The 13,744-nt window shown below is 38.7% G+C and overlaps 1 protein-coding gene across 1 annotated transcript in view; it reads right to left on the minus strand.

The window, feature by feature from the left end:
- cachd1 (cache domain containing 1) overlaps positions 1 to 13,744 on the minus strand; it is a 78,724-nt gene that overhangs the window by 14,099 nt on the left and 50,881 nt on the right. The window contains exons 4-16 of the mRNA XM_057338712.1: positions 12,687 to 12,793; positions 8,555 to 8,681; positions 6,467 to 6,611; positions 6,182 to 6,398; positions 5,261 to 5,410; positions 3,845 to 4,078; positions 3,376 to 3,525; positions 1,603 to 1,726; positions 1,392 to 1,509; positions 1,141 to 1,309; positions 873 to 1,015; positions 437 to 618; positions 37 to 147 (exon numbers count right to left, since the gene is read on the minus strand). Of these exons, the coding sequence (XP_057194695.1) occupies positions 37 to 147; positions 437 to 618; positions 873 to 1,015; positions 1,141 to 1,309; positions 1,392 to 1,509; positions 1,603 to 1,726; positions 3,376 to 3,525; positions 3,845 to 4,078; positions 5,261 to 5,410; positions 6,182 to 6,398; positions 6,467 to 6,611; positions 8,555 to 8,681; positions 12,687 to 12,793 (1,977 nt within the window). The remainder of the gene's footprint in view (positions 1 to 36; positions 148 to 436; positions 619 to 872; positions 1,016 to 1,140; positions 1,310 to 1,391; positions 1,510 to 1,602; positions 1,727 to 3,375; positions 3,526 to 3,844; positions 4,079 to 5,260; positions 5,411 to 6,181; positions 6,399 to 6,466; positions 6,612 to 8,554; positions 8,682 to 12,686; positions 12,794 to 13,744) is intronic.

Consider the following 13,744-nt stretch of genomic DNA (forward strand, 5'->3'; position numbering starts at 1 on the left):
AAGACTCAAAATAAATTTGACTCTTAAACAACTGACCTAGAGGCATGGATAGTGTGACTGATGGTGACCACATAGCCAGCCCCACCCACATCCAGGTATGGTCCAGTAAAAGTGATGAGACCAGGATTGGCGACAGCGTGGAGATACCTGAACAGACAGAAGTTCAATGGTTATTATACCACATACAGCAATGGTGAAAATGACTGGGATGTTTTTATTTTATTCTTCACATTTTGTCAAAATGAAATGCTTAAAGCCATATGTAACGACTCAAAATGCATCCTTAGTTCGCTTACAGCTTCACACAACACACAGAAGCCTCTCAGAAATCAACGGCTTGTTTTCCCAGCAGTCTCTCAGTCACCAGACTGATAGATCTGTTCATCTCCATCCAACTAAGAGTTTGGAGACCCCCGTCCCGAGACTCAGATCTTACCATCGCCTCCTGGTGGGGTCGAATGCTTTGTCCATGAGTGAACCGGGGTAAATCCGCAGCACCCCATTGGGCGTTGCTATGTAACGCCGAACAATGTAGCAGTTCAGGCTGCTCATCTCCATAAGACTCATCCATTCATCTGTCACGTGACTGGTGGCCATCACCTCGTTCCTCACAGAAGACTAAAAGACCATAGGAGGGGGTGTTTAAGAAATCGTCTGAAAAATGTAAAGGCTGATTCACTGTACTCCCTACGGTTATTTATCTTCTCTAATGAAAAAGCAGAATTAATAGGGAGAGGCGCGTTGCCAGCAGGCTGAAGTAATTAAGACAAAACAAACTCGGTGACCACTGACTGTGAAAGATATTGCTGAGCTTATTCAAGCAAAGGCCCTGGTGGCCTGGAGCTGTCATTGAGACGGGGGTGTGTGTGTACCTTCAGGCCCGGGTTGGCTATGAGACGCGTGTTGTCACTTAGGTAAGCTGTGTAGTGCTCCACCATGCGCTTGGTCTCGGGTTGACTCAAGTGCTCATAAGGAGAAGATAAACTGCCAGCGGACAACATCACTGTGGGACTCTCTGAGAAAAAAATCCAACAGTTTGCTCTTTATATCAGCGCCTAACAATTATTAGGTTATGATTAATTTACCATGACAATACGTTTTTCCAACAGATTGAGGATTTTAGATATCATGTTAGCTCACCGACTGTAGCGAGCTGTTTAAAGTGGAGGCAGGAGCTGGGCTGTCCCAGCAGATCCAGCCGATGGTACAGGAGTTTACTGCTGGTAGCCGTGTTCAGATTTTTTAGTTGCTTCACTGGGATCTCGGGCTGAACATACACTATACACAAAATAAAGGACGTGTCCTGTACCTGCAAATGAGAGAAGTGACATCAGGAGCATATACAAAAACAAAAGAAAGAATACCAAAATTAATATGAATTTCTTTCATACCAGTTTCCAGGCATAGCTGACGTTGTAAGCATCTCGACTGAGGTCACGCAGGCGGTTCATGTGCCAGGACAGAGAAGAGTTGACAGGCACAGCAATGACCTGACTGCCCAGAGGCAAACTAGCAGGAAAAACACAACATGTCATATAACATTGTTATCAGGAATAAATGAATGTACAGTAGTACGGAGACAGATATCCCATGATCCCTCACCTGAGGATGTTTTGACGCACGGCAGCAAAGCTAGGGATGTTCTCGTAATGGATGATGTCCGTATGGAGAGGAGCTTCGGTCATCAGGTAAGGACGAGTTAGTGACGGGTGCATGAGGGTGTAGCCTGCAACGTGTACAAAAGTGAGTCACAGTAACATCTTAATCAAAGGCAAACTTTACTTCGAAAATACTACACTGTATAATTTTCGATTGTATAAAAGGGGTCGCATGCCCCTTTTTCCTAGAAACCTTTGAACACCGGGGGTTGATGTGTAAATACTGTATGACCAGTTGACTCTTTCTTCTGTAGAACACAAAAGAAGATATTTTGAGAAATGTCTCCGTGGTTTTGTGTCCATACGATGAAAGCTTTCCAAAATCTATGGTACAAGAAGCAGGGCCTGTCAGATGAGCTTTCAGCCCATCCCCTTCAGCGAACAGCTGGAGACAGCAGGTGCCACTTCATTATCTCTGCCATTAGCACAGTCTCTATACTCCCAGGAACACATAATCACTAGAATTTGATTACATACGTAATAAAACACTCTTTTAGCCCAAAGTGGCCATTTCTGGGACCTAATGAATTTGTTTAATATGTATTAATCAGAGGTTAACTGTGATTTGTAAATGTAGAGGCACTTGGGTATGAATGAATGAGGCATTTATATAGCGCTTTTCTGTGTATTGATGTACACCCAAAGCGCTTTACAATCATATGAGGGGGGGGTCTCTCCTCAACCACCACCTGTGTGCAGCATCCACCTGGATGATTAGGAATGTTGGGGGAAGTCATGGATTGACTCAAAGATGTGTGTTATTTATTACATAACAGACACTGTGTTAGAACATGCTGAAAAAACTATATAAAGAAGTAAAATAAGGCCAAAAAAGCTTTAATTGTATTTTGTGTCTTTTGTGAATATGAATATATAAAATATATAAAAAATATACAAATATAATATTAAAATGCAATATTTAGGGATGTAACATTTACTCCGCTCACGATGCGATTTGATTCACAATACTGATGTCACATTGTGTTTTTCCCACTTTTTTTTTACAAAATGAGTTGAGACAAATTAGAAATGAACCAATGCCTGTTTATTATTGCTGCACATTTCTATGTCAAATAAAAATGTCTTTTAAGTCAAATAACAAAACTAAATTGCAATTTTGAAAACATTCCAAATCAAATAAAAAAAATGATTATTACAAAAGTCTCTTTAATGTAAACTAACCTAGACTTCGTACTTTTCCTAACTTGGACTTTTTAAAAGAAATATCAGCATTTTCCAAGTTTGCAGTAAACACAGCGGCCCCTGCTGTTCAAAACATGTATCGGGATTCATTTAACATCTCGACTGACTTGAATCGTCACATGTTATAATCGATTTTCAACCGGATCACGCTGCATCGTTACATCCCTAGTAATATTTGTTGCTTCCTTTTGCTTTTAGGTTAAAAGTTTTTTTTGTGTCTGCAAGAAATTAATATGATCTCAGCCATGCTGGCTCTGAGCCGTCAAACGTGGGACAGCTAATTTCCCCTAATGGACTGTTAAAGGTTAATGGCTTTCTGTCCAGTGTTTTGAGTCCATGAGAATGGAATGGCTATGAAAATAAGACCACCCACAACAGGGTAAATTCAGCAAGTCAAATTTAGGAGGGATTTGAATGAAACAGTACATTAGGGCAATCCAATGTGACACAGGCAGACATTTTGGGCTCAAATAATGAGATCACCTGCAGATCATCCGCACACGCATCTCCATACCTTTATTGTCTATGAGGAATGTATACGAGGCCAGTGAGTCCTGGTAGTAGGTGACATCCTCCAGTATGTATGCCAGATTCACGTCTACTCCAACTACACCCAGCAACAGGTTTCCAAAGTAGCATGGCCTACTGACGGTCATGATAAAGCCTAAAAGGAAATGATAGAAAGGCCTTTTTAGGTCAATAATAATATTAGCCAATTTATGAAAAAAGAACATTTCATGTCATGACTCCTTGCCCTTTAAATGTAATTTAATTCTCTATATTCCTAAGAAACTGGTGAGCAGACAGCTGCTTACTAAAAATAAAATAAGTCCAGTCTAGCAGTCTCATAAGAGCAGACGTTACACTTGTGTTTTTTGGCTCTGCTTACACATGTAATACCATTGAAACTGGCTGGTTTAGTGCTTAGACCGCAAAGTTGTCAGACGTAATATTTACGCAGCAACAGCGGGATCTTCTCTTACCATCTCCCATCTGGTCTGCGTAAGGCAGGCTAAAGGAGGCCACATCTATCATTCGATTGGGCAGGTTGATGTAGAAGCGTCCCACGGTGGTCTCCAGGTTACTAAGCTGGTTCAGAACCATCATGCTGCCCTTCACGACGGGCAGAGGGGAACGAGCCGTAACGCCGTATTTCACAGAGTTCTGCTCGGCTAGGTCTCGCAAGAAAGCCAACTCCTTAAGTCCAGTTACCCCCTCTGTGTCAGAAAAAAGTGTGAGAGAAAAAAACAGAAAAGAAGAACTGTAAAGGTCAACTGAACGGCAGCAGAAATGTTCAGGAAACCTAGACAGCATTTTAAGGCATCATATCATCGCAGTCGAGCGAAAACCTCATATCTCTATATTTCTATTTGTCACCCTTTATGTTTCTCGGTGGGTTTTTACAAACATTTAATCAATAAAAATGATTTAAAAGAGCTTCAATTTTGATAAGTGTGTTTAGTTATTTAAAAAATATATTGTTTTTCTATTTTCTCAAAAGTAGTGGTTTCAATGACACAATCACAATCATCGTTCAGCTCACTACTAGGATTTGCAAAATTGCTAATATCAAACTCAATCTATCATTATCATTATGAAAATTAGTTATGGTTTTATTACAGTAAAACTGTAGTAACTGGTTGATTAGCATTTGTATTACCACCATTTTACTACAAATTTCATAGTTAAACTACAGTTACTCTGTTAAACAATGTTCAATTGTGGTTACTATGGTTTTACTACATAAGAACAAACTTTGGTTACTATAGATAAGCAAGTTTAGTAGGGACGACAGGTTTAAATTAGTCAATGTTTAATAATTATGTAAAGTGACACAAAAAGAAAAATATAAGCAATTTCGTCATAAATGACATAAACAGAAAAATATAAGCCACTTCATCATAAATAACATAAAAAGGAAAATATAAGCGATTCCATTGGTTAACAGAGCACGTGTAGGTGTCGTTCATAGCCTCACAATAACTGGGCAAAGTAGCATAACCCTCTTCTACCCCTCGATGCTAATCAATCCGAATCATATCTCTGAGTCATCTAATGCTAGAAAAAAGCCCCTGTCACTCTTTCATGTGCACGGCCTTTGATGTATTGTCCCATTTCTCTTTCTTCTATTCGATGATCCGGGTTTTAATTTTCATGATGCCAAACTAATGTATGCTAATGGCAGGCTAATACATGCAGGGAGAGAAACATCTGAGGACAGTAATAATGGGAATGCTTTCTTACGGCAGGCACGCAAACAGAGAAGAAAGAAGAAGGGGCGTAAAAACAGCTGAGCACATTTGGAAAAGCACGCGCGTACACAGGTGTTCAACATGATTGTTCGTGTGGGCCATGAGACAGAAGGCAATGAATAGGTTTATCTTTAGGCGACATCTCACCGTTCATAAGAGCATAGGTGAGGATCATGACGGATTTGTTGAGGTGGCGGTTCTCCTCTTTGACGACGCTCAGCGTCGCTCTTTTTTCATGCTCGGACGAATCTCGCGAGGTGATGCCAGACGACAGGTAGATTATCACCATGTCTGTGTCTGTGAGGGGGAAAAAATATGATAATAATAATGTGATAAATCGTTTAAACTGTATATAAACATTGACCTTATGGTGACTTCCAGACAGTCAAATAAAAATTGGGGTGTTTGGAGAAAGTTACTTTTAACTCTATTATTAGTCAAATATTTGACCGTTCATTTCCACTGGTAAACCGAATACAAACAGGTGAACACAGGTTAATTTTTTAACTAAAAATATGACCGGGGCATGTTGCCACAAATTTACACAATAATAATTTTTCTGCCAAATTCAGTTATCACACCCCCAAAATTATGATAAACCAGAAAACCTGAAATTATGAAATGACCTATAAACACTATGGTAGTGTGATTCTATTGTCTTTCCTTGTTGCTTTTCATCCAATAGCTAAAGCAAAAATGATTGAAAGGGATGGTTTACCCTAAAATGAAAATTGTATCATATTATACTCACAATCAAGTTGTTTTAATCTTGTATAAAATTCTTTGTTCTGCTGAACACAAAAAATGATATTTAGAGGAACTGGGAACCAGAACTGTATGGTTTCCCACATTCTTCAAAATATCTTCTTTTGTGCTCAGCAGAACAAAGAATTTTATACAGTTTTGGAACAACTTGATTGTGAGTAAAAGATGGTATAATTTTTTTGGGGGTGAACTGTCCCTTTAGGTACAGGTTCTCTCATCATACAACACAAAATAGAACAAAAACTGAATCAAAAGTAGACGTCGTATTTTTAAAAACCTATTAAATATAAGCTTGTCTCTTACTAGTGAGCTGTCTGGTGACACTACTTGTGTTCCTTAACAACTGAAAGGCTTTCTGGAAGCCCAGTGCATGCTGGGTAGAGCTGTCAGAAGCTTTAATGTTATTGATGAAGGTGCTCATCTTCCTCTTCGTCTCACTGGTAGCAGGTGAGAGGAAGCTCTTGTAGCACTGATCCAGAGAGCACGAACGTACCGCATCTGCTACTGTCAACACAGAGATCTGAGAAAGAGAAATGATTAGTAAAGACAAAATCAGTGGGCATTATGATTATCCTGTAACTTCCATACTTTATCATGTTCGTCAATGGAGTTGAGGATGATGAGGGCGGCGTCGCGGGCGATCTGGAGTTGGGTGTCAGTAACAGAGGCACCGTGGTCTATGATAACTACTATATGCTTTGACTGTGGCCGTACTGCTGACACATATACAGGCCTGTAAACATACAAACACACAAGAAGTTGCTTTAAGGGTGGTAAAAAAGCAGCATGCAAAGTGGCTTAAAGATATATTTATACAGACATAATCTGCTCAGAAGTAGCATGTTAAATTATGTTATGAGATATTTAGATTTTTTTGTAAACAGGAAGCAAATAGGGATGTAATGATAGCAATTCAAAACAATACACAATTTGATACAATACAGAATATTGGGTATTGTAATTTTTTGAACACAATGAAAGGCATGAAACTAAAAACATTTTTTTATCAAATGTTTGTTGTACATTCAACTTGTATAATATAATACTCAATTACTCATATAATGTAAATTATAAATACACATTTTTATATAAATAAAAATATAATGTAAACAGTTTAAAACAATAAACAGTTAAAATAACTGACAGCAAGTCTGTCACCAAAAATAAAACTGAATTGTAACATAAAAGAATGTAGGAATCAAGAACGCTAAACCGTAGGAGCGAACTTTGAAATGAAGTAAAAGCACAACATAACTATAAAAAACTATATTTGATGATGCAGTAATTTGTTAATTTGTCTCGTATCGTGATATACTGTACCACACCAACAATACAGTTGCTTTCCTGTGGCTAGAGTGGTTAGAGAATGGTGCACGCCAAGGTAGTGGGTTAGATCCCAGGGATTGCACATACTTCGAAACAAATGTATAGTATAATGCAATGTAAGTCGCTTTGGATTGTGGAAATGTAAATGTACAGTATTATGCTTTTTGTTGGCTTCTAAAATAAAATGTTAAATGCTCCTCTTCATTTGTAATTTGCGTTGGAAAAACATACCTGCCAAATCAATAAATGTAAATATTTACACAGAACCAATGCAACATCACAACAGCCTCAGTGGGATCTGAGCTAGAATAATGCAGTTGTGATTTTTTGTGGCATTGTGTCATTACGCTGAATTTTGAGCAGGCACAGAGCAGCCACAAGCTGGCTATGTAACGACACCTTTATTTATGAAATGCAGAGCTGCTTTTCCTGGACTCTGACGGCAAGGCGCCAAGAGCTATACTGGCGTAACTCCTACTCTCCTCGCCACAGTGTTTGTGCAAGAAATCCTGCTCTCTATTGTGTTGCTTTTGGAAGCAAATCCACCGTGTTCATCTCCAACATTCAGAAAAAGAAGACAAGCGAAGCATTTACAATGAAAGCTATATTTCCTAAATATCCTACTGTGTAACATCCTACAAGTGGTTGAGAGTTTGGGAACAGCAACAAAAATGAGCCTATCCTTCACTGGGTGGCGGATTCCAGCGGGCTTTAGTAGGGGCGACCCTGTATTCCAGTCAAGGGCATGAGGCTTATTGTAACAGACCTAAAGAACTTCCAAGAATTGAATTTATGCTCAGCCACACAAGACGACAAACCCTTGACAGACAGATGGAAGGGTGGTCAACTTTGACAGTTTTTTGAGCACTTAGCAAGAAAGGCACTTAGCTTCATGGATCTTTAGTTAAAAGCTGCAAAAAGAGCTGAAATTAATTCTTTACTTTGGAAATAGTCCAATAAACGGGGAAAAACGAAACATTATAATTTCATGCCTGTAAAATACTGCTAAAAAAATATTTTCCTAACAAATGAGGACCACTCAAAAAGGTACATTTTCTAGCAGCTACAGTAAGAGCACTTACATGAGTTGATGGTAAAACTTTAAACGTTTGTCTGTGTGTGTGTGTGTGTGTGTGTGTGTGTGTGTGGACTTGGTTTTATATGTTAGTGGGGACCTAAACCTGAATGCACACCAACTCATGGGGACCCGTGTCACTGTGGGGACCAAAATTGAGGTCCCCACGGGCACAAAAGCTTATAAATGTGTGTGTGTGTGTGTGTGTGTGTGTGTGTGCGTGCGTGCGTGTGTGTGTGCGTGTGTGTGTGTGTGTGTGCGTGCAAGCTCTGTACCTGCTTCTGTGCTCATATGTGCCCTTGCAATGGAACTTGTGAGCAGGAAACACAGTAAAAATGCCCTCCTCTGTGCTGAAGTACTGCCACTTGATCCCTGGATTGGACTTGAGGTTGTCTGCCAACACTAAAATCAAGGTGAAAGCAAAAACAGAATTATGTTATAAACACTATGTCACCTTAAACACTTGTGATAAAATACATCAACTGTAAAATGTAAATTTACAAGGCAATTTGGTACATAACAGTAAGAAATTTGCAAAAACAATCATCCATTTAAATCATGAAAAAAGAATACAACAATATAAAATATATGCACATTCATAACATGCAACATGTATGTTTTTTTACCCCCCCAAAAAATGCTATTATTTACTTTGTCTCAAGTTGTTTTTAAACATGTATGCTTTTCTTTTCATAAAACACAAAAGACATTTAGCAACATGTTGACTGTTCTTTTACATACAATGAATGTAAATGGTGACCAGGGTCTCTAAAGCTTCAAAAATAACTAAATAACCCCATAAATGCTTTTTCCAAGCATGCATCTTTTCGTCATTGTTGGAACTCGACATGTTTACTACATTTTACTTACACTATATGGCAAGAGAAGCAAAACTCATTTAGTTCTGGACTGACATGAGGATAAAAAAACAGGATCAAATTTTAACTTTTTTTTATTCCTTACGCAGGCAGCAAGTGGATTTGTTTAAGTTGAACAGGCCTCAGCTGTGTGATGGCTTGAGCCCAGACAGACGCAGACAAGCTGATCCTATCCAAACACTCAGAAACACAGTCATCCCCACTCTGCAGCCATCAATTTAAGTGTATATTTATTTAACAAGAGCCGGCAAAAGAGGCACAAAAGTGGGAATGAAAATGAGAAAAGACGAGATGTTATTGGAAGAACGACAGTCAAGAGGGACCACTAACGTGAAGCAGAAATGATCACAGGGGTCAACCATCACAAAGGTTATCCCGCCTGAGCCAGGGGTTATTCTGCCCGTGGATTTATAGGATTAGAGCTGACGTTAGAAATGGGCGAGAGACTCACATGACGGCTGAAGTCTGTGTGCCTGCAAATTCCCAAAGTGCATTTGTCTGATTATATCAGTTAAAAATGTACCCGAGTCAAGATTACTTGAATCTTAATAACAACCAATGTAAAATAAGGAATTTGAGTTATATTGAGAGGATAAATGTCTTTGACTTTCTGTGGAGTGTAAGTACTGAGGTTCTTTAGTGAGCTTAAGCAAAAGTCTGGGGTGGGACGTGTTCCGTTCATTCAAAACGACAGCCTACAATGGATGTGTTTTTTAGAAACAGCTCATTTTCCCATAAATCCATTTGGTGTTCTTAATGACACAGAAAGTCCTCCTGAATCGAGCTGTTGTTTTCGTGGAACAAGCAAGCAACGCTCATCTACACTACACGGCCAAAAATATGACATACTAGTGAATTGTGTGTTTTTAAAAGTTTGCTTATTTTTTCAGCATTATAAGGTCCCTGTATGTCCATAAAGAAATGATTTACTGAGTCTGGCGAGGAAAAACCTCGCTGGCCTGGACGAAACCCAGACCCGAACTCCACTGAACACCTTTGGGATGAATTGGAACACCAAACCCCATCTCCCAAAATCAGTGCCTGACCTCACTGATGCTTGTGTCTGAAAGCAAATCCTTACAGCGGTGTTCCAACATCTAGTGGAAAGCCTTCCCAGAAAGTAGAAGCTGTTTTGTACGACCAGCCCCCATAATAATGCCATATAGGTGTGCCATATAGTGCATATAGAGAGAGAGAGAGATAGCGTCTGCCTGCCTATCAAAAAAATCACACAGAACTGAACTGACACACAGAACTGGTCAAATGAAACCTAATATAAGGAGATGGTTTATTAGTGTATTTGTCAACGTTAAGTCCCACCGAGACACAGGACAGCCATTCCTAATTCCGATCACACTAAACACAGTTAATCAAATTACAGTAGAAACCTGCGGAGGAAGAGAAAGACGCTATGCACGAACAGCCGTCCAAACCTCGCATTAGTGCGATACGGCCATCAATCTGCACCCAAAGTATAAACAGGAACTTTGAAGCATGTTGACGGCTTGGAAATCATACACATATGTCGCCCCAGAGTGCTTAATCCAACATCCAGTGTTTAGAGTAGCTGAGAACCACAGTCATGAGGTGAGAGTCCCTCATTTCCTCTAAACTTTCAGCCCTTTAAATCCTCACTTGACTACAGCGCTGTCACTTTCCTGGGTTATTTTCAACTTCAATAAGCTTAGAATGTCAAAGCAGCATGAATCACCGTTTTAAACCTTCTGCCATCCAGCCAATAGGAATTGTTGCGTACTTCCTGGTGTACACTGGATATAAGTAGAGGAAGTGCATTCCTCTACTTATAGCCAGTGTACACCAGGAAGTACACAGATTTGAGTATCTTGACAACACTGATAAAGTGAGTGTTGTCTCGACTAGGTTCAAATGTGGATCTAAGAATTAGTCAGAGAAACAAATCACAGTACAAGCCGAAAGGAGCCCAGAGAATGTAGGTTACTATTTCCATTTTTAAAAACGGATTTTAAAAATGTTGTCAATAACTTTATTTTAATAACTTCATTTTACCCTTAACCCTAACTCCATTGGTAAAGCTTACATGCAAAAGGAAACAAACCTGGGGGTTATTGTGGGGCTCAAGTATAATACACTATGGTTCATAAGTTAAAGATCACTTGACTGAAATGTATTTTGTGATTATAAAATTAATGTGATTTAAATGCAGATCTATGTAAGATTACGATTTAAAATATAAAACAACTTATTTCATTAGAAATGTTTTATCATCGTTTTAAATTATTGATTTGGATTAAATAATGAGGAAAATGCAAAAAAATTAAAGAAAACATAATAATAAAAATATAAGTGATCCTAAACTTTTGAACAGTAGTTTATGTTAATATTTCTCAATAGTGAAGTTCAACTCACAAGTATGTACTTTCTTATTACTACGCATACTGCAAGTATGCAATTAGGGATGCTGTCTTACACATTGTACTTAACAGGTATTAGATTACACAATAAAGCAACAAACACATCCATACATCTGTATATCTTTAAAACAAGTTTTGTTCTAAGAAGCCAAACAAATCAAGGAGCAATACATTTTCCACCATTTGGTTTCTATTTATTTTGTAGCTATGCACCTGTTTAAGACAATTATGATAGACAAAAACACTGGTAAAATTATGACTTTTAACAACAACACAAAAGAATTCTGGGAAATAAAGATGTGACAGGGAGTACAGGGTGATACATTTCTCACAATCGCACCTTACAACAACATCTACTTTACTCTGTTCTCCAGTATTTTGCTCTCTCTAAATTGTTTATTTTTGTTTCCCCTCTCCCTCCCCCTTGGCTTTTCATCAATGTTTAGACTAACATGGATCAAATGTAACTGATGACTGCCTGCATGGTTACCAGGGTCAGTATTCAATGACAAATGGAGGGAGAGCGGTAACATGAACTCCCAATGTCTACCTTACAAAAATAAGCATGTGCATGAAGATGAATTGGGATAATATGTTGAGGACTGAGAGCGTGTGTGCGTGAGGCCAGAAAGAGGGACGGATGAGGTCTTAAACAAAATGGCTGAAAGAGACAAAAAGCAAAAACTGCGTTCAGAGCTGAACCTGAAATGTACATGAGAATACAATAAGCAACATTTGTGTTCTCGTTTCAAAAAATCAGTCCACAAAACATGAACCGAATTACAAAAGTGATTACGATCTGGATATCGAAATAGTGTTGATACTGGAAAAAACACACACTTCCTGATTGGTGAAGTAGAGCAGATAGAAAGAGTAAGAAAGCACTGGTCAATTCAAAGAGGGGGAATGAAAACAGATGAGAGGAGAGAAAATAAAGTAATTCCACATGCAAACGATCAAGGTCGGGCATTTGACAGCCTTGTTCATCTGTCTCGCTCATAAGGCTAATAAAAAACGTTTGAAGATTTGACGTCAGAAAAGCAATATTGTTCTTTGCAAATGTTGCCATGGCAGCCACTGGCTAAGTGAAAATTGGCATTCGCTTTTGAAGTTTGTGTGTGTGCGTGCATACACACCAGAGTTAAGGTCTCGTCCTGGGTTGAAAGCGCGGCTATTGACAGTCGGGGACAGGCGATCACAGCTGATGGTCTTTGAAACGTTGGCATTAAAATTGCCGTCAAATCTGAAATAAGAGAGAAGACAAAACATCAATTAATTTTATTCTGGGATCATTAGAAAAAGTGGCACGGAAAAGAATAACAAACTTCCAGAACTTTAATGCAGTATTTCTCTGAGGTCTCTTCAAGGCCTCAGTCACGAAGTCAAGCTGATGTGTTTCTATGGCTGTAACCACCGTATAACTGCTTTAACAGTTGTGAGGTAAAACCCCCTGAGGAAGACTGCATCGATATCTATTTCTACCAGGTGCACAGCTCCTTTACTGAAGATGAAAGAGGAAGATGGAGGGATGGGGTCTGAGGGGAGATGAGCTGAGTGGTGGAGAACTGAGCAGATGGAATCCTTTTTATTTAATTCACGCCATCAAACACAAATCTCAGACAGCCATAAAGAGAGAAAAATATATATAACTTAAATTTATACTTTATAATACAAAATGACTTCATTTACATAAACAACATGCTTAGAAATATATATTCATGTCTAAATCTTGTTCTATTAGTGTGACATTTTGTGTAGTTTTCATTTGCATTACACACACACACACACACACACAAAAACAAACAAACAAAAAACAATAGCTTTCAATGGTTTTACTGGTCCACATGCAGCAAAATCAAACTTATACATTTTCAGTTTACAACGGTGAGCTATTCCAAACAGTCATATTGCGAGGTTCGCGAATTGTGTTTGTTTTCAAATTGCATATACAATACATACACACTGAATGCTTCCCAACGTGACCCTCACAGCCAATCAGAATACATAACGTAAAAATGTACATAATGTATAAAATGTATGATGTAAGGAGCCAGATTTGGGACCAACTACATTTTACAGTAGGCAGGGCTACCCAGTGTCATCATGCAAAAGTAGAAACCAAACAATTGACAAACTGACCTGCCACTTATCACTTGGTCAAGACAAAAACTGGAATAGGAAGAAAAAGCTTGTT

The sequence above is a fragment of the Triplophysa rosa genome, linkage group LG7 (genome assembly GCF_024868665.1).
Source record: "Triplophysa rosa linkage group LG7, Trosa_1v2, whole genome shotgun sequence".
In the NCBI taxonomy this organism is placed as follows: Eukaryota; Metazoa; Chordata; class Actinopteri; order Cypriniformes; family Nemacheilidae; genus Triplophysa; species Triplophysa rosa.